The following is a 19,939-nucleotide window of genomic DNA, read 5'->3' as shown; positions in this document are numbered from 1 at the left end:
AAGACTTTTGCTTCAATCTATAGACGTCCAAGGAATTGTAATTATCTACTCCAGTCTGACTCACTAATGTTAATTAACGCGCTACTCGCGGCACTTTTATCACTCCAAAGAACGGCTTCACACTGAAAAAACAAAAAACAAACTTTTATTGGAATAACTTGATAGTGACTTTTTCCTTCTACTCTCTAAGGTGGCTTCAATTTAACAATGTCTTAGACCGCGTGGAACCACACTGCCTCTCAGTGGCCAAACCGGGTACAACATGAACAGCACTCCAAATAAAGGCACACACAGACAAAGGCAAGACAGTATAAAATAATTTAAATCAATTTTGGGACATTTAAAATCGATTCTGAATTGCATCAAATGAGAATCGATTTTTTGGGTACACCCCTAGCACAAATCACATGAAAGCCACAAGGTAAGCGGCAGATGTTTTTCTAACCACTAGAGAGCAGCATTTAAACACTGTAGGAAAAAAACGCACGGTGCAGTTTGATACTTGATTTGTTGAATCTTTTCATTTTTATTATTTCAAGCAAGCATTTATTTTCACTTCCAACATCTGTATATGTATGTACACATGCACACACTCTCTAAATGAAAGTAAAATAAAATCTCATATCCAACAACAGTAGTGGTAGATAAGGGGCATTAAAGTGTGACGTCCATGAAACAGTCATGAAAACATGAATACTTAAATAATAATGTCATTTGACTTGATTTTAAGTGCGCGGCTAACATTTGTTCACTTTGAAGTGAATCTGCGAAAGCCCAACCGCGAATATTTCAACGTTTATTTAGCAGGTAAGGCGATTGAGAACACATTCTTATTTGCAACGCCAACCTGGCTGCAAACAGCAGAGTGAACCAAAAATGTGCGGGGGTTCACCGTACAGTTCAGTACAGCAGTCATGGAAGGAGGTGTGACTGCCGTGCCGGTTTGCTTGGACCCGTCGCTGTGCCCGCAGCTTGGAAACGAAACATTCGGAGCAGCTGTGCGTCGGGTGAATGAAGATGTCACAAGTTGACTTGGGACCTCTTTGGTGTCACCTGGCCCGTTAGCACGTCGCTAAATGGAACGTTCTCAGCTAATTTCACACGCTTGAATATGCACACGGGAAAAAAAAAAAAAAGTCATGTCAGTTGCTGAGCTCGGGCGCGGCTTGTGTCCGCCTTCCTCGAGGCCGCCGGGACGTCTTCACCGATCCGAGGCGGCCATCCGGCGCAAAGCTCCGCCTCCATATGAACAACAAAAAAAAAAGGCAGAAAAGGCCACTTCAGTCTCTGGACTGGTAGAAGAGGATGTATCCAGACTCAGAGTTTTTGGAAATGTCCGACGTCAGGCCGTAGAACTCCTCGATGGCATGCGCGTCGATTTTCTGCAGGGACAGTACAAGATTGTTTGTAGAAAAATAAAAAACACACCAGACTCTTGAATATGTTACAAAAGAGATTTCAACCTCTACGATGTCATCATCGAAGAGGAGCCAGAAGCCGTGGCTCTTGACGATGGTGATGTAGTGACCTCGGTTGGGCCCGCTGCAGGGGACACAGCACGAGTGAAGGACACAAACAGACTAGAAGGAGAGCAGAGCTCCGGTACGGCCCCACCTGCCACAGTGCACCACCACCGCCACCAGGTCGTACATGCGGTCCGGGTTGGTGGCGTCCCCCGACGTGTTGAAGAGGCGCAGCTCCAGAGGGAAGACCACGCGGTAGGACAGTTTAGTGTAGCGGTGCAGCTGGTCCATGTATTTGAAGCGCTTCAGGTGCAGCGCCAGGATCATGGGTAGCTTCTTCACCCTCATCCTGAAACAAGAGGAAACCTTTCAACCCACGCAACAAGCCGCTGAAATATGGAGGACCAAAACTGCCAAAATGATAAATAAATGGAGAAAAGTGGAGAAAAAAAATGCTGGAGCTCTTCATGTAAGCCGGCAAAACTTACTTGTTTGCCAACCCGCTCACTCGACCATGAAAGGCAGTTTGTAACGGCAAAGTCCAACCCAGGACACGCTTAGGACCGCCCCCCTCATTTGAATAACATTTTGTACTGACAAGAGCATCTGCAGCATGAAATTAATAAATGTGAGAGCAGAGCGTTTGTATTTATTGATTGATATTTAATTCTATTTAGATGTTTTATTTCCACATTTACTTTTGCATCAATTTTTATTTTTTGAATCAGTTTTTTATTTTATTTATTTATTTATGGATATGTATATATTTTGTTTTTTATTTTCATTTATATTAATTTTTTTGTATTTAATTGAATGGCATTTTTTCCACATTCGTTTTTATTTTCACTTTTTTTTTTTTTTTTTGCAGTTTTGGTTCTCCATACTAAATAACCAATGAAGACCAGCCAACCTTTTCTGGGCTTCTTGTTTGCTGCGGCACTGCTCGCAGTAGTACTTGCACTCGCTGCACAGAGTCTCCGTGTTGCTGAAGCCCCTGCAAAGTCCGGAGAGGACCACATAGCCAAGGTCACCAGGGCGCGATTTTTAGAACCACTGAGTCCCTCTCCCCCCCCACTACTCATTCACTGCAAGTCCAGTGAAAATTGTTTTTGGACGTCAAAAGCCGTCATTGGCAGTGAACGAGTTAATAGAAAACTACAACGGTTCACCTAAGACAGTGCGTGATAGACGTGTTCTGCTCCACATCCACCGACAAATCCAGGAAGTCCTCGTCCTTGCTGCTGACCTGCAACAGTAGTGTGACATCATTATTATCATTATCATCATCATCATCGCACACTAACTGCAAAAAATAGTGGCCTGCGATAATGTATTTTTCTTATTCACATCACTCACAGCTTCACAGTTGAGGCAGCGGGTCTCGTTGGTTAGCGTTCCTTGGAAGATCTCATGGACCCACGTCTGCTGCGTTTCCTTCCCGCCTTCGCCCTCCCCCTCGCCACCGCCTCCTCCTCCTACTACCACTACCTCACCGCCTCCTCCCCCTCCCCCATTTTGCACCAACTTTCCGTTCTGCTGCCGCTCCTGGCTCTTCTCCTCCTGGAGAAGGTCAGCGATGGTGTTGAGGAGGTAGTTGAGGAACTCGTGGGCATCTTGCTGCATGTAGTTGTCAAACAGTTCTGCATGGAAGAAGGCGGATCATCTGGATTTTGAGTTGACTTTTTAAAAAGTCCATCACCTACATAGTCCCAAGCGCTCACCGTTTTCCTTCCTCAGCCGCGAGATGAATTTCTTAGGAGGGATGACTCCCACTTTCTTCTTCTGTGTGGCGATGCTGTTGAATAAGTCAGCCAGGCAGGTGAGGAGAGATTCCTTGCGTCGGGGCTGCACCTGCGAGCACAAAGCCGAAAGTGAACCAAGCGGTACTCCGCCAGCCTCAACCGTATGTCAATTTACCTTGTAGGCCAACACCTTTTCCCTGAATGGTCGACAGAAGTAGAGAGCCTGCAGCACCGAGTTACAGTAGCAGGTGTTGCCAAACTAGGAAACAAACGGACAATTTCGTTGGAATAAATTGCACTTGAATGAGGAGGAAAAGTCCCTGATACTGACATTGACCAAGCCAAAATAGTGCTCATTAACGGGAAACTGTTCCGGTCCAATCTCCTTCTCCAAGGCAGAGGCATTGGCGCCCTGAGGAGGGGGAAAAAAATATTAAGAAGCATTCCAACAGAATGGTTGGTCAAAAAGTGAGTGAGACAAGTGAAGAAAGTCTCATCTCAATTTTGTAGCAAATGTTTTTAGTGCCACCTTTTATGGAATTTCCTTTTATTTATTTATTTATTTATTTATTTTAATTGAGTGAGCTTTTAAAACACCTCTAAAACCCTCCCTAAAATACTTTTAGGATAAAATACATTGGAAATGTGACGTTGATAAGGAAAGCTATTATTGTGTTGTATAAATGGCAACACAACAGGTAGATACACTACACGGGCTATCCGTACGTCCGCAATTGGTTCACTGGATGACCTCTCGCGCCATGTTGGGAATCAGTGTCCTAAAAAAGCTGCAAGCACGCCTCGGACTCTTCATTTCTTCTCACCCCTTTTCAACTTTTGACCTCCGCATGAAAGAACATGTTGATCAGCAGTTCCCAAAAGCTCACTTTGTCCGCCATCCCAACGCGTGGGAACGTTACAGCGTCCATCACATGACATGACATGACAGGACAGGAGAGAGTAATCGCGATTGTACGTCTAACAAAACCTGAATCGCCAGGAAAGGGCGAGAATCAACTTTAGCCAATGCACAGTGTCATAGTGCTGCGGGGCTAACTGACGTCGCCACTTTTGTTATGAACACAAAGCGAAAGTAGTAACTAAAAGCATTGGAAGTGTGTTATTACTATGGAGTCGATAGGTAGCAAGCAAGCTAGCACAGCGGTTAGCCCATCGCGGACAGTCAAAAACAGAGCCCAAAATACCAAATCCTTACCATCGTACAAATCGAGGCGATCTTTCGGACTGTCATCAGTATTTCCATCCGTGCGCCGCCATGTTGGACCAAACCCTGACGGTGAAATCTCCAGCCGATGCGGCTGCCGAGTTCCGGAAGAGGCTGGAGAGCTTCGCGAGGCTCAAAGCTTTCAAAGCTTACTTTGCCCCGTAGAAATCCTGCACAGAGACAGGATAACGCCTTGACCGCTCAATCGTACGTTCACTTGACAGCCACATTGGATGTGGCAATTTTGAACATCCTTTTACCATTACAATGGGCTGAGCAGACTTTGACGAATTTACTGTCCTAGCAAGTTGTTTGTTTGTTTGTTTGAATTTATTACAATGACAAAGGGGACATTGCTGTATTTTCAGTGAATATAAGAAGTCTACGTACTTCAAAAGCCATAAGGTCAACAACAAAAAAAATCCCTCGTTAATGGCGCCTATATCTTGTAAAATTCATTTTTGTATTTAATCTATGAAAGGCGAAGTTTTAGATTGTAAACCTTACATTATTTGTAAGGGTCCAGCTCCATCTTAAAAAAACAACAACATGATTCTATCACTATGTTTCACTGTGGTGCTCTGCAGAATCTAATCTGTGCCAAATGTACCTTTTAGAATTATGGCCAAAATTTCACCCTTTTAGACAATAACATAATTGTCCAATATGTGAGATTTTATCATCGTAGATAATGACATACAGATCTGCCACATCCAATATGACGGACACACTGACGTATGGCCAAACTAAAGCCGAGTAGACTGTATATTTTGTGTATCTATCTCTATGGTTTCGTTTGCCTTGTTTACTACGAGTGTCAAGCTAGACAGGGCGCGCCTCGTTTCCCCTCAGTCGCATCGGACTGACTATTCGCAACCATACTTGCTTGACTATTCATAACGACGATATTGTGTTTACTACCCAAGCTTTTCTTCATCAGTTTTCCCCCTCACAGCACAACTAGCGTCTCATTTTGGTATTTTATTTTGAAATTAAAATGTAATGACTTCCTGTTGTATTTGTAATGTTTACATATAACTTGATGCCACAACCAGTCGTGCGGTGAAAAGTTTGTTTGATTCATTGTATAGGATAGATCACGCAAGCTTTGCCTAAACGATGTTTGTTATTTTCTTCATATCGGCCACAGTTCTAATCCAACAAAGTCCATAAAGTCTGACGAGGCTCAATATAGTGATTACATTCTTGATAGGACTGCGAGGCTAGCGGAGGAAATGGACACCGCCCAGTTGAGTTATGGACATTTAGAATACGTTGATTTCGCATTCATTCATGTTATCAGGGACGACCTGACGTTTTTCTCATCATGAGTTGCTCACTTATCTCGATCAAAGATAGTTACGTTAACATCTTCTGAACAGGTGATGCTTTGAAATAACAGTAAATCTGAAGTGTTATGTTGTTAATCAGCTGTTTGAGTTCGTAATCGTTATAATTTATAACTTAGTTATTTATAAGATGTAATAGACTTGATGTGGGCTTTAAAAAAAAAAAAAAGGAAAAAAAACTCTTGGGTGGGTGTGTCTAGTGAGTGAAGTTTGCCTCCACCACTTTCTCCTCGTCTTTCTCCCTGGCCAGTGCCCAGTGCGCACGGTCTCAACGCCTCCAGCGGACTGGCCTGGAGCCTGTTGTCACTTCTCTGCCCGCTTTTGGAATATTACCGCATGTATTTGGCGCAGCTTTCAAGCGTTGACCTGCAGCAGAAGCAGATCCAGGGATAAGCGCAGGGGCGTCCTGGGAATATCGGACTAACTTGTCCACGGGGCCGCGACGAGGAGGAGGAGAAAGAAGAGGAGAAGGAGGGTGGTCTCTTTCCCACACTGATCCGAGGTCAATGCTGCTGTCTGGAGCGCCCCCTTCCCTGCACCGGGAGCCATGAACAACAGCGGGTCCGCCAACTTTCTGCTGCTTCCCATCCCCGAGTACCCGCTGCTGGACTGCGTGCCCAACAAGACGGTGAAGATCGTGGTGCTGGGGGCCAGCAACGTCGGTAAAACTGGTAAGCGAGCTGAACACTCAAGGGTGATTGATTACAATGCAAACATTTGAATTTCCAGCTCTTCTCTTGTGTGACAAGGGAGGGATGATATTAATTCCTTCTTTGAGGATTAAGTGGTTTATTGCAATGCAGGGGTGTCCAAAACCTTCTCCAGAAAAATCAAAGAATGCGATTTTGGAGCCAATCACTGATCAACGAGTTAAAGAAAACGATCACCGGTCCGATCACAAGATGTACCAATCTATCCAGTCTACCCAAACAATTTATTTGCTATTCGTTTTTCAAATCATCCCAGGTTTTTTTCAACACATTTCTTTTAAAAGAAAACATGTGTTATACGTTTTCTTGCCCTTTTCGTCTTGCATTTGATGGTCTAGCCTGGTGATCATTGCATCATTTTTTTCACTTGGCACTTTGAACCTGTTTGTTTGAGATTCTTCTCAAAAAGGCAAATATAGATAAGAAAGATAACAACAAATTGTGGCATGTGGTCAGTGCAACTTGTTTTCTAAAAGCTTGCTTTCCCTTTTTTCAGCTCTCATCGTCAGGTTTTTGACAAAACGCTTTATCGGAGACTATGAAGCCAACACAGGTAAATCTCTCCACGTTTCCCTTCTGATTCTTCCGCAAAAAATACTGACCTGCTCCTCCGTTCATTGGCCAGGAGCGCTGTACTCCAGAAAGGTCACCCTGGACGGTGAGGAGGTGTCGCTTCAGATCCAGGACACGCCCTGCGTGGCTCTGCAGGTACACACACGGGCTGCTTCTTGTTGTTGGCTGCGCTTAGTTGACAGATAAGCTCCATACCAGTTTCTGTTTTTATACTTTTATCTCCAAGTGAGGTCAGGAATGTGAGCTAAGCGACAGGATGTGAATTTAGACCAGGCCACTGGCTTTCCTTCACTTTAAGGAGAGCGACGTGTTTACAAAGCCGGGTCCTCTGAGACACTTGCTTCCTATGACGAGATGATAACGAGTGCTCAGGAAGCCCCTCCTGGTGGCACAGATGTGTAACTTTGTTTCCCAGGATGCACCACAAGGGCTCCAAAGGAATTTTCCAGTCATTTTTTGCTAAACCCTTTCATGCTCTTTGTATTCGACTTGCTAAATTTCCGCTTACTCGCATGACAAATTTCTAGAATTTTGCTCCCCTACCCTCCACTGACGTGTCCTCTGCATTGTCATTCCCAAACACTTGATGATTGTTTGTGCACAGGACGATGCCGAGGGCCTCTACTGCCAGGAGCAGATCAACAGGTCCGGTGTTGGCCAGTGCACGCGTGTTTTTTTTGTGTGTGCTCCGCTTACACACTTTCAACCGGCAGGTCTATCTACTGGGCCGACGGTTACGTGCTGGTTTTCTCCATCACGGACCACAGCAGCTATCGCACCATCCGGCCGTTGTACCAGCACGTCAGACGCATCCACCCCTCGGGAAATATTCCTGTCATACTGGTCAGTGGGATGTTTGGATGCCTTCTTTAAATGCAGTCTGATATTGGTGGATCGAGTCCCCACTCAAGTTGCAGCTGGCCAATGCACAACCTGCCAGGTCCAGAAACTAAAAACCCTGCTACAGTTTAGCTTTAGCCACAGGTGCTTCTACTCATCTGGCAGGTAATAGAGCTCTTATTAAGGTATCTGTTGAAATTTGAGGTATTAGAGCGCTTACCTGCCGGTTGAGTAGAAACACCTGTGGCTAAAGCTAAGCACTTGTGGCTAAAGCTGAGCACTTGTGGCTAAAGCTAAGCACTTGTAGCTAAAGCTAAGCACTTGTGGCTAAAGCCAAACTCTTGTGGCTAAAGTCTAAATTCTTGTGGCCAAAGATAAATTCTTGTGGCTAAAGGTAAACTATTGTGGCTAAAGCCAAACACTTATGGTGAAAGCTACAGGCGCTTTTATTCAACCGGCAGGTGAATGAGCTCTTACCTGCCGGTTGAGTAGAAGCACCTGTGGCTAAAGCTAAACTCTTGTGGCTAAAGCTAAACTCTTGTGGCTAAAACTAAACTCTTGTGGCTAAAGCTAAACTCTTGTGGCTAAAGCTTAAACTCCATTTGCTAGAGCCAAACTGCTGTGGCTTTAGCCACAGGTGCTTCTACTCAACCGGTAGGTGAATGAGCTCTTACCTGCCGGTTGAGTAGAAGCACTTGTGGCTAAAGCCAAACTGTGGTGGCAAATGCAGATCCAGAAAGTAAAAACCCTGTCACGGTTTGGTTTTAGCCACAATTGCTTTTGCTCAATCTGTGGCTAAAGCCAAACTGTGGCAGGGTTTTTACTTTCTAGATATTCCACCTCAGCGGCTGCTTCCTACTTCATGATCGTCCTTCAGGACTAGTGTGAGCTGTTCTGTCACTTGCTGCAGGTGCACCTTTGATAATCCCGCTAATCTTATCCGCTGTGTAATCTGTTGCAGATCGGCAACAAGAGCGACCTGCTTCGAGCGCGACAAGTGCCGGCGGATGAAGGCGAGACGTTAGCATCGTCGCTAGGTGAGACCTGATGATGAGCAATTGCTTGATGTTGTTCCATCGCGGGATGAATAAAGTATCCTGTCGAAATGGTGGTGTTGACATGAATCCTGCCCCGCCCACAGGGGGCGTTTACTTTGAGGCCTCAGCCAGGGAGAACCACGAGGGCGTCCACGCCGCCTTCCTGCAGTTGTGTCACGAGGTGGGCTTACATCATCATACGCCATGCCGATGTTTGTTTTTTTGTCGGTCACGTCATCTCCGTGGCGCAGGTGTCCCGGGCGTTGGGGGGAGGCAACGGCGAGAAACGGCGAGGAGGCCTCCACCTGGCCCGGCCCAAATCTCCCAACATGCAAGAGCTGAAGAGGAGGTTCAGGCAGGTCCTCTCCTCCAAAGTCAAATCGGCAACCGCTCTCTGACGGCCCAGAAGAAGCCAGGACACATTTATATTTTCTTAAGAGCACAATCTGTTGGCCTCAAGCAGCGGAATCGATAATCACATGAACTTTCCACAAGCTGCTGTCTCCTCTCGCTACGGTTTTGGACAAAATTGACAAAAATTTTCACTTTCACTGTCGTCTTTTTGTCTTTTATAAAACAAATGAAGCGTAATTGGCATCCCTTGCCATGTGTTTTAATTCCATATTACATTAGATCAAAAACATACTGGATAAAAAAAAAAACTTGAGGACCCGAGTATGGAAAAAGGTGCAAAGAAGACAAAGATGGCATCTGATGAAAATTAGAAGCAACTCTGATCATATCGTATCGTACCCCAAGACTAACGCGGAAAGTTTAGCGTATCAAAACAAACTCTAGTGACAAGTCTGGAATAAAGCTGGTCTTCCACTTTTTGGTTTTGGATCGGCCCAGCCAATGAAAACTTTCAAAGTCATCCGCTGTCAGCTCATCTCACGCTGCCCCATACTTCCCAATCCGACACAAACCTTTCCAATGGAGCAAATTTAACAAATAAACAAACTGCTTTTACTGTTATTAAAAAAAGAGGAAAAAGTTAGAAAAAGTGTGTGTGTGTGTGTGTGTGTGTGTGTGTGGTCTTGTTTTGTTACATAGTGGGGCCAACATTTGTGGATTTCACAGAGTTGTGGGGCCCACCCGTCCATGTGGGACCATTTTGCTGGGCCCCACAAGTTTAGTCTCTCTTTGAGGGTCAAGACTTGGTTGTAGAGTTTAGGTTTGAATTACGTTATGGTTGAGGTTAGGGTAAGGAATAAGGGTAGGCAATCATTTTTAATGGTTGAGGTTAGGGGAGGAGGCTAGGAAATGCATTATGTCAATGAGATGGCCCCACAAAGATAGTAAAACAAACGCGTGTGTGTGTGTGTGTGTGTATGTGTCAGTCCGCAGTTCTCATGACCTAACAGCCCCCCAAATTTCCATTTGTTTTCATCTGGAATGTGTCTGGCTTGGTGAGCCTCCTCTTGTAACCCTTCACTGCACACGCTCGCACACGTGACCCCCAACTTGGGACCTTTGACTCCGCAAGGGCAGCCAGGCTCCAGGAGAAGAATGCAGAGAAAGGCTCAGACGAAAATCATTCAAGTCCAGAGATGCCGATTGATTAACTTGGAGAAGCAAACGTGGATGTGCAGTTAGCATTTATTTAAGGGGCAGCTAATGTGACGTTTATGAGGTCACATTTGGAATGGAGCACTCCTGAAATGTTCTCTTTTTGGGCCAAGGTATTAAGCGCCCGCATTGAAAAGAAGAAATGTGTGTTTATCAAAACATTTGGGAAAAGAGGTCACCACCGTAGCTTATGCTAGTGGCAGGTTCAAGACAATTCTCAATTCAGGCTTCTACGTTAATTTGAGCGTCTACCACTGTAGAAATGTTTACGTCTCAGCCTCACATTTGGTTAAATAACACCTAGTATGCAAATAGTCTCTTGGCCAGAACCGGCCTGGACATCTGCATTTTTGGCCTGTTTTACTGCCGCTTCTCCACTCATCATCATGTCTATATGCATCGTCAACAAGGCTAAATTCACATTGAAGCCAGGAATGTTAAAAGACAAAAGGCAGCCCAATAAAAGACCAAAAGCATGCATCTGCTTCCCTACTTGTGGGAAAACACTTCATCAAGAAGCAGTGTGGCTGACATAAGCCAGCTGTGTGCGTTTGCATGTGTGTGTTGGAGGAAACAGGAAGTGAAGAGGCTAACCAGAACCCACTGAGGATGATTGAAAGGTGTGAGATTCCAACTGGAGAATTTGGGGAAAATGACCAGAACCAACAAGTTTAAGGTTTATGGTCTGTAAAAACATTAATAGTGACTTTTAAAGGTTTAGACTTGTTGCCGCATACTTATGTTGTTTCTATTTTTGCCTCTCCCAGGAGACAACGCATTTCCTCCCCTTCCCACAATACCACCATGAGGGCTGGGACTTGAAGTTGACCTGAAGGACAGTGAGCAGTTTTTATTGATTTATTTCTTGTAAAGGTAGGTTGGATTTAAATTTCATTTATCAGAAATTATGTCACTGAACTCCAGGCTAAATTTCACTGAAAATCTTGATAAGTGAATGATTGTACGTTTACAATCAATCCTCATTCCCTACTCTAGAAAAAATATTTTTAACTTATTTTTTCACAAGACATACACTCAACTGTTTTGTAGTGTATATAAACAGTACACACAGTAATAACATTTGCAAAAATGGAAAATGTGAGCCCCAACTATACCTAATGTATTGTCTTTACTCGTTGTTCTATTGGCAGTAGGCAAATCAACTTAATGGTGCATTAGCGCCACCTACTGATGTTGTCCTTCCACTGCAAGGAAACTAAAGTGAATTGATTAAGTTTGCTAGCGCCTTCTAGCGGCAGGTGTCAGAAGTGCACTCGTATCTCAAGGTGCCTTATGTTTAAAAAAAATTACGCCACTCCAGATGAGAACAAGGGGCGATGAATATGAATTAGCTGTATGCTAACTTCGGCACATTTACGCAGGTATTGTGCGTGAAAGCGTCCATAACAACGAGACAAATAAAATCACATTGAAATGTCACATCAGTCCCTTGCTTGAGACTCAGTTGCCATCTTTGTCTCGGGCTTTGAGTCCGGAGCATCCGGAGCATCGGGACAGTTGCCTGTCTCCGGCGCCGTAATCCAAGCGCGGCAATACCAAGACGCCGCCATCGGCTTCGCTCCTTGACGCACGCTGTTCCTCGGCTGCCAGGATGTTCTTCACCAGGCACAAGATGGCCGCGTCAATGTTGGTGTTGTCCTGGGGAGGGAGGACATTTCCCCAGGTGAAGCACAAAGTAAAAATCGTGTGGTTGCAGAAATGTGCACACCCTCTTCTAACTGGAATTTGGTTGTGTTCAGAATTAACCAATCACATTCAAACTCATTTTAAAGGTCAGGACATACCTGCCACTTGATTGACCCTAAATACATTTCAGATGTTCTAGTAGACTTTCCTTTACTATTTTCTTATTTTTATATCCACTGGACTATGTCATTCACAAAAAAGTCCACTAAAAATCCCCCTGTAGCCCCAAAAAAGTTTTGGAATTATTGACTTTCCTGGTAGAGGACATCCAGTCTTACCTTGGCTGAGGTTTCAAACCAGTCCACAAAGCCGTAATCCCTGGAGAAGTTCTCCAGTTTGGGGAGTTTGGGGCACAAACCGAAGTGCCGCTGGTCACACTTGTTGGCCAATAGGACAGCCGGAACCGGCCTCCCGTTGCTCAAGGCAACCTAACAACAATAACATCATGAAAAGGCTCGCCAGTTTTCTTTCTTATTGTTTCACCTTGGAGTCCAGGTCTCCTTTCCACTTGAGGACAGCCTGGAAGGTGGAGATCCGGGTCATGTCGAAGACGACCAGCGCACCGACGGCCTCCTTGTAGTAAACGCGGGTCATGTTGCCGTATCGCTCCTGTCCTTTGTGTGGGAGAAGATACGATAAGGTTTGCATTAAGTTTCAGAAAAGGCTTCAATCCCAAAAGGTGATGAAAAGGCTCTTTGCAAATGGTCATGTGACAGTCACAATGCCCATGTGAGCTCTGAAGAGATTCTAATGTAATTTGCATAAACAGGGACATGACTTAACATCTTATAGAAATAAAATGGGTCTTTGTTTCCATCTTATTGCTACTTTGCAGCAAACCTGGAGTGTTGGACCGTGTGCCAAGCAAGTGGCCCATCAACTTTGGTGCCTAGCAAGGATTTGTTCCGCTTTTGTCTACTTTATTTATCAGGGAAGAAGCCCAGATGGCAAAAATATATGTTCACACTCTGAACTTAAGTCAAGAAAACTTCACAAGATCTACACATTTTTCTGTTTCAAAATGTTTATCGTAATGACCTACCTGATACAAAAAATTCTATAAAATGTTATTTTTCACCCACCCTGCACTTAAGCACAGTTGCAAAGTACTGTATTTGTACTACATTTCTTTCCACTAACGGGAATGAGGCAGAATCAGTTAAACAATAATCAGCATGTTGAGAAAATGCACCTTTTGTTGAGTGAAAATATAGACGAGTCTCTATGGTGGACGCTAACGTCGTCCGCATGATGCCAATCTTGGCCGCATCAGTGCAAACATGCAACCCTGTTCTCAAAAAAAGCGTGTGAATGTTGACTTGCAACATGAGCCGTCATGGCCAGCCACGCGGCAGGAAATTTACGCTTTGGCCTGTCACCACTCAAGTCGAGACAAAATTGTTGCTGGGAGGTACGAGCCACTGATAGGCGTTTATTTTTGTTTTTTGCTTTGACTTGCCAGCAAAAAAATGTTGATTAAATTTTGAGCAGTAGCAGTTGGGCAGATGAAGTTGACTTAAAAAAAACTGAACAGTAAACAAACAACAAAACGACTTCATGCTAACGCACAATGCAAAACGCCATAGACAAGCTAATGAATAGCAACAATAGTGGATTTCCTAATTAAAAGCACATTACAAAAAAAGTTTGTTTGTTGCTGTTTTTTTTTGGGGGGGGGGGGTTGAAATGTAAATTTGAGTTATGAGCTTTGTGACTGTACGACTTCAAGTCAAGGGAGTTTGAAAAAGATGGCGCAACACACCGGCTATGTCCCAAAGCTGCAGACGCACCACCGTGGCGTGGTCCCACTGGAGCACTTTGAGAGCGAAGTCCACGCCGATGGTAGCCCGGTAATGCTGGGAGAACACCTGGTGCACGTAGCGCTTGATGATGGAGGTCTTGCCCACCCCCAGGTCGCCGATGACCAGCACTTTGAGGAGACGCTGCTGCGGCTGCATGGCCGAGGCGAAAATGGCGCGACGCCTCTAATGACGTCGCATGAGAGGAGACGGGTCACTCACAGAAACATGTGTTTTCCCTTTTCGCCACACAACAGGGGGATCGCAGTTGAAAAGCAAACAGCGGTACCTTGACTTTTATCAAATTGTGATGATCTGATAACCGGGAATTGCAGCTCTATCAGCGCTTAAACAAACTGATGTTAGCCAATAGCCATGCAACTTAGCTAGTCCATAGCGGGCTGTGAGTATTTATTTACTCATTGCAGACACGCTAACTATTATAGCAGCTAGCAAATGTTTAACGTTCAGCCATCACTTAGTCAAATGTTTCTTTTTTGTTGTGCGTTTTGAGCCAAAATCTTGAAATACGAGCATGCTTCAGTCAAATGACATGGGAAGAAAAATGTTGGGTTTTTTGTTTAGTTTAGTTTCAGTTCAATGCCCGAGTCCTGTTGGTGACAGTGGTGGCAATGTCTATTATCTAGTGGTCAAACAGATGTGTAGCGCTGTGGATGCCCAGGGTCGCCGCCCCATGGGCCCCCCCACTTTGCACGGCCCTTTACAATGGAAAATATCGAGGCCAGAAAACTCATGCAGCTGTTGTGAGTTTCGGCTTGTTCTAGCATACAGTCATTTATAAAAAAATATATTTCTTTATGGTCTCATGTTTTCATCAAAATCTGTGCTTTTTCTCTTTATTTAAAAACACGATTCATTTCAATGAGGAATTTTAATTTGATTTGGTCAAGGAACAAATTCAACTCGTAAGTCAAAGTAGTGCTGTAATTGCTGTTAGTGTTGTTGAGGGCAAACTTACTTTTATGCTGAGTCTACTTGCAAAACGTTGCAAGTTCCAAAAAGAAGAAGTAGAAGCAGAAGAAGTTGTTCCGTGCACCAAGTGAAAGAGAGACAAAATGGAGATGTAATTATATTATCTATTTAGCCTGCGGTTTGTGTGCACATCCTATGCCATGGCCGCGCCTCCTGTCTGTCAAGGCCTAAGACATCAACCGTCAGTTAAAGTGCCGAAAACACTACATATCCCAGCAGTGTGTTAGTTCCGGGTCAGCGCAGAAATCTTGTGCGCATATGCGGCGTGCGATATTTTTTTTTTGTTTTGCGTTTTAAATGTGTCCGTTATTGCGGCATACTCATTTTTTGATGCTAGTAGATTCGAGTTTTTTGTGGTGTATTCCGCAATTAAAAAAAATAATAATTATTTTTGTTTGTTTGTTTTGTTTGGACGTATCTGACTTCCGCGTTGCGCCTCACGACGGTTCTTTACGGTAGTGGTACTGATGCGGGATGAGTCAGGCGTTATGATGCTGCTATCGCTGCCATTTCTCCGGCCCGTGGACGCATGACACGCGGATGACTGTGCGGGTTTGCCGTGCGGCCGCCAAGTGAACCTCGACGTTTATATGCGCCTGTCGTGTCTTTTGCAGCAACAGGGACAGCGAGCAGGCCACCAGTCCAGCCCGGAACTTCTGGGCCTACACGACCGCCTCTTTCGTAGCCTCCAGCGGTTCGCTCATGGAGCGTGGGCCGGCTCGCAGGTCTTGAAGTGCAGAAGCTCAAAGTAGGTCCGTTTCATTTTAACAACATTTTGTGCATTCTGTCAAAGTTGGTGAGACAAAGTATGTGGAATGGCCATCTCTGCAGTGGGAGGTTGGCAAGACACAGGTGCACTATTTTCCAAGGGCATCCCCCTGGAAAACCACTTGAGCATGTGTTCACTATCCCGCCAGTGCACTTAACTGCCCATGCACACTCACGTATGACAATTCAGCAAACTAGTAGGATGATTGTCTCGCTAGTAGAGTTTTTTCACTCTGCTTCCTTTCACTAGCATATTGGTACACAACAAAAGGTTACTAGTGATGCAAAACGGTGCATTAGTTGTCATATGTGCACACCTTGCAAACGGTTTTGTGTGCAGAAATGTCATACCGTTGGAAGTGGGAAAGAAACATTAGTTTCTAGTCTACTACTGTGCTCAATGTCTTACTAGTGAGGACAGAGCGTGCTAGTAGAATGACTAGTATCAAGCCATATCCTCCAATCTCTTTAGCATTCTTCAGTCGAGTTGAAGCCATCGTGTTTTACATACACACGCACACTCAGGTCCAAGTCAAATTCCTGAGCGTGGAATCCCATGTTTGGGAAGGTCACGCATTCACGTGAAAAGGAGGTGGGGCAAGGGGGGCGCCAGTCATCCAAAAAGTATTAAAACACTAAAAACTCCTTGGAGTGAAAATCACAAGAGTGGATTTTTCAATTTTTTCCGGTGATTGAGTTGACCTGTTGCGGCCCCAATAGCACACTAGCACCGGCAGTTACTGACACGCATATTGAGATATTGCACACATCTTCAGCAAATCGAATTTTGGCAAGACAATGTTGGACAAAATGCTTCCAACCTTGTAGGGCCGTTTTGGGGCAGTGGTACACTGGGGAGTATTTATAATATATGAGTACTGTATGTCTATTATACTGCCACCAAGTGGTCAATGTGTGCGCACCGAAAGGAAGAGCACAATGTCCAATAACTGAAGCCAACAAAAAAAAGTGTGTATTTCTTTACTTTTTATTAAATTATGCGATTTCTGTATATTTTTATATACAAGTACAATATTACAGTGCTATTTTTGTTAAAAATATCTCCACACATTTTAATGGGGTTAGATATTTGATATATGAGTGCTACAAGCGTGGTTGTGGAACGAATGACTCGTATTTCAAGGCATCACTGTATATTGACACATGAAAATGTCAACCTGAGCTGAGGATTTGACTCATTCCAGCTGTTCTCTCTCTCCCTCTCTCGCTCGTGTTCCGAAACGTTCCCGCCTCCGCAGACAAGAAGACAAAACCGGTCAGGCGACAGCCAAGCAGAGGCGAGTCATGGAGGCCATCTGGCTGTATCAGTTCCGTCTCATCGTGATCGGCGACTCCACGGTGGGCAAATCGTGTTTGATCCGTCGCTTCACCGAGGGCCGCTTCGCTCAGGTGTCGGACCCCACGGTGGGCGTGGACTTCTTCTCGCGGCTGGTGGAGATCGAGCCAGGAAAGCGGATCAAGCTGCAGATTTGGGACACCGCGGGCCAAGAGCGTTTCAGGTGCGTGATTGTCCTTGAATTCAGATGGGCTGACGTTTAAAAAAAACAAAACGCAACAGGTGTCCACTGATGATTGATACGGAAGAAAAGTCAGGGCCGAGTGACATGAGGAAATGTGTACATAACGCCAGGCAAAGAAGTGCCTGGAGGTGTGAAAACTAGAATTACCACCTCAAATGTTTGCTCATGTAGGACAACGTGCTCTTATTAAAATGACACAAACAGTGAATGTCAACAAATGGAAGTTGTGGCTATGTACATGAATATAAATGCTTCTATTAGCACTCTTTTTATTTGTAGACACCTTTCAGGACACTCCTGGTGCAATTGTAGACACAAGAAAAAACAAATCAAGCATGGAAACAATATTTAGTGTTCATGGTAACATGATGTATCAATCCAAGGCAGTTTAGCCGAAATGTATCAAAGGAAAGCTTTCCTAAAAATTACACATTGGATTTTTCAAACAACCAAACTATGCCTTAGGAATGCCCCAGCTTGCTTAATGCTAACACACAATGGATACGTTCATCTATATACAGTATCTAACAGATAGCATGGATGTCTTCTAATGTGAAAACGTGCCTTGAGCTCCGGAACACTTCCGTACAAGAAATATTCTCGCCCGCAGGTCCATAACTCGGGCGTACTACCGCAACTCGGTGGGAGGGCTGCTCCTGTTCGACATCACCAACCGCCGCTCCTTCCAGAACGTGCACGAGTGGCTGGAGGAGGCCCGCAGTCACGTGCAGCCGCACAGCATCGTCTTCCTGCTGGTGGGCCACAAATGTGACCTGGAGGCCCAGCGTCAGGTGCGTGCCGGCACTCACCGACCCGCCCGCCGTAACAATGGGGAAGTAGTGTGGCTAAATTAGTGTGCAACTGGCAAAACAACTCACAACCTCTGTTAACGGTGCTTTGGAAAGTCTCCACACCCTTGTTCAAATGCTAGCTTTTTGTGTCTTAACTCATTCATTGCCATTGATGGTTATACATAGACTTAAAAGTTCCATTTTAACTGGGCTGCCAGTGAATGAGTTAAAAACTAACAAAAATAAATCACTTTAAAACTTTCTCACCATAAATGTGACCAATAATCTGTACTTTTTTTTTTTTTAGAAGGGCACTATTTAAAAGGGGAAGTCAACTCTCCCTAAAATTGTTGGCAATAATATGTTCTATGCAGCCCCGCTAGTCTAAATATGGTATTTTGGTCAATATTGCATTAGTGGAATATGAGTTAAGCAGCAAAATCCAGCTGTTTTTAATTCATCTAGAGGGCGGCCATTTTGCCACATGCTGTTGAGTGAAAATGACATCACAGTTGCTCAGGTCTCAGGGAACAACTAATCACAGCTAGGCTTCAGATAACAGGTGAGTTGTGATTGGTCGTTGCTTGAGCCCTGAGCAACAGTGATGTCATATTAAGTTGACAGCACGTGGCAAAATGGCCGCCCCCTGAGATGGATAAAAACGGCTGGATTTTGCTGCTTAACTCATATTCATACAACATATTGCCAAGAAATGTTTATGGTTGACTTCTCCTTTAATACCCATTTTGATTATTTATCATTAAGCACATTCCCTGCCTGCAAGAAATCACTGGACGCGATTTAGCTACAAACTAAAAGTGGCTGACAAAGTAAAAAGAAAGTACAGATGTTTTTAAATGTAGGAAGTACCAGTAAAAAAAGCATTAAAATAAATCCTCACATCAAGTGCAGACATCTGGAAAATCTTTTCCCAGCACTGGAGTTTGTTGACATATCCTCCCCAAATCTTGCAGGTGAGCCGCCAGGAGGCCGAGCGGCTGGCGGGCGTGTACGGCATGCGCTACATCGAGACGTCGGCGCGCGACGCCATCAACGTGGAGCGCGCTTTCACCGAGCTGACCAAAGACATCTTCGCCCTGGTGCGCTCCGGAGACATCAGCATCCAGGAAGGCTGGGAGGGCGTCAAGAGCGGCTTCGTCCCCAACGTGGTTCACTCCTCCGAGGAGGTGACCAAGAGCGACCGCCACTGCCTCTGCTGATGTGCGTCGCGGGGGGCCGGCCGGCGGCGCACGTCTCTTGGGCAAGTCGGCGGAAGGACAACTGAACAGTTTTGGATCGCTGTTGGAAAACGACATCCTAAATACTAATAACAGTACACGTGCTTGTCCAGGCTTCCACAATTGACGTGGGTCTCCTCCAATATGCAATTCCATCATGACGCACACAAACTTGATCCACTGGTGACTGCTAGCGTTCACTTCTGGAAGGACTCCTTTGAGCGGAGCCACATTTGAAGCTTGCCAGGAGTCGGCAGAGCCTCACACAGGACTTGCAAAGCCGCTCCGTGCATAAAGACGAACTGAAGTGTAGAAACAGATGGCATGCAGTCGGTGTTCAACCCCATTTTCGGTGCATCCCTATTCATTTGTCACAAATGAAGTCCTTCCCCTGCGCCGTGTGGTTAGCTTAGCCGCGAGTCACCTGGCTGTCACATCATCCCCCTTAAAGTGAACCAGAAAGGTGGAGGTTGCTATCACTGCTAGAATGTGTCCTCTGTCCTGAAAATAAGTCAATCCAAGGTGTGGTTTGGCAGTTCATATAGTCTCTGAAATAAACCAGTGGACATGAAGCGTGTAATTCTTGTGATTTTA

At 44.9% G+C, this 19,939-nt stretch overlaps 4 protein-coding genes across 5 annotated transcripts; 2 read left to right on the top strand and 2 right to left on the bottom strand.

Annotated features, from left to right (window-relative positions):
• Window positions 1-502: 502 nt before the first annotated feature.
• On the bottom strand, window positions 503-7,122 carry usp12b (ubiquitin specific peptidase 12b). Its single transcript, XM_077543454.1, has 11 exons — window positions 7,092-7,122; window positions 4,422-4,600; window positions 3,537-3,617; window positions 3,381-3,464; window positions 3,185-3,314; window positions 2,820-3,103; window positions 2,633-2,709; window positions 2,374-2,457; window positions 1,615-1,812; window positions 1,464-1,542; window positions 503-1,382 (listed from the first exon to the last, which is right to left on the bottom strand). The coding sequence occupies exons 1-11, from the start codon at window positions 7,105-7,107 to the stop codon at window positions 1,281-1,283; spliced, it is 1,314 nt and encodes a 437-aa protein (XP_077399580.1). The 5' UTR covers window positions 7,108-7,122; the 3' UTR covers window positions 503-1,280.
• On the top strand, window positions 5,487-9,534 carry rasl11a (RAS-like, family 11, member A). Its single transcript, XM_077543458.1, has 8 exons — window positions 5,487-6,450; window positions 6,986-7,042; window positions 7,115-7,197; window positions 7,667-7,707; window positions 7,776-7,905; window positions 8,864-8,939; window positions 9,044-9,120; window positions 9,191-9,534. Exons 1-8 carry the CDS (start codon window positions 6,327-6,329, stop codon window positions 9,335-9,337), a joined length of 735 nt encoding a protein of 244 aa, XP_077399584.1. The 5' UTR covers window positions 5,487-6,326; the 3' UTR covers window positions 9,338-9,534.
• A 1,809-nt stretch (window positions 9,535-11,343) lies between these two features.
• LOC144034592 (ras-related protein Rab-38) lies at window positions 11,344-15,152 on the bottom strand. Its single transcript, XM_077543459.1, has 5 exons — window positions 14,994-15,152; window positions 13,978-14,200; window positions 12,699-12,829; window positions 12,494-12,643; window positions 11,344-12,167 (listed from the first exon to the last, which is right to left on the bottom strand). The coding sequence occupies exons 2-5, from the start codon at window positions 14,171-14,173 to the stop codon at window positions 11,970-11,972; spliced, it is 675 nt and encodes a 224-aa protein (XP_077399585.1). The 5' UTR covers window positions 14,174-14,200; window positions 14,994-15,152; the 3' UTR covers window positions 11,344-11,969.
• Window positions 15,153-15,400: 248 nt separating this feature from the next.
• Window positions 15,401-19,917, top strand: LOC144034589 (ras-related protein Rab-39B). 2 transcript variants are annotated; one of them, XM_077543456.1, is made up of 4 exons: window positions 15,401-15,755; window positions 17,035-17,295; window positions 17,927-18,107; window positions 19,082-19,917. In XM_077543456.1, exons 1-4 carry the CDS (start codon window positions 15,598-15,600, stop codon window positions 19,325-19,327), a joined length of 846 nt encoding a protein of 281 aa, XP_077399582.1. In that variant the 5' UTR covers window positions 15,401-15,597; the 3' UTR covers window positions 19,328-19,917. The 2 variants fall into 2 exon arrangements, with proteins under 2 accessions (XP_077399582.1, XP_077399583.1); XM_077543457.1 differs by having other exon boundaries at window positions 15,611-15,759.
• Window positions 19,918-19,939: the final 22 nt, after the last annotated feature.

This window comes from Vanacampus margaritifer, chromosome 15, assembly GCF_051991255.1.
Source record: "Vanacampus margaritifer isolate UIUO_Vmar chromosome 15, RoL_Vmar_1.0, whole genome shotgun sequence".
NCBI lineage: Eukaryota > Metazoa > Chordata > Actinopteri > Syngnathiformes > Syngnathidae > Vanacampus > Vanacampus margaritifer.
Note: the sequence above shows the minus strand (reverse complement) of the source record. Positions and strands in the feature narration are given on the sequence as shown.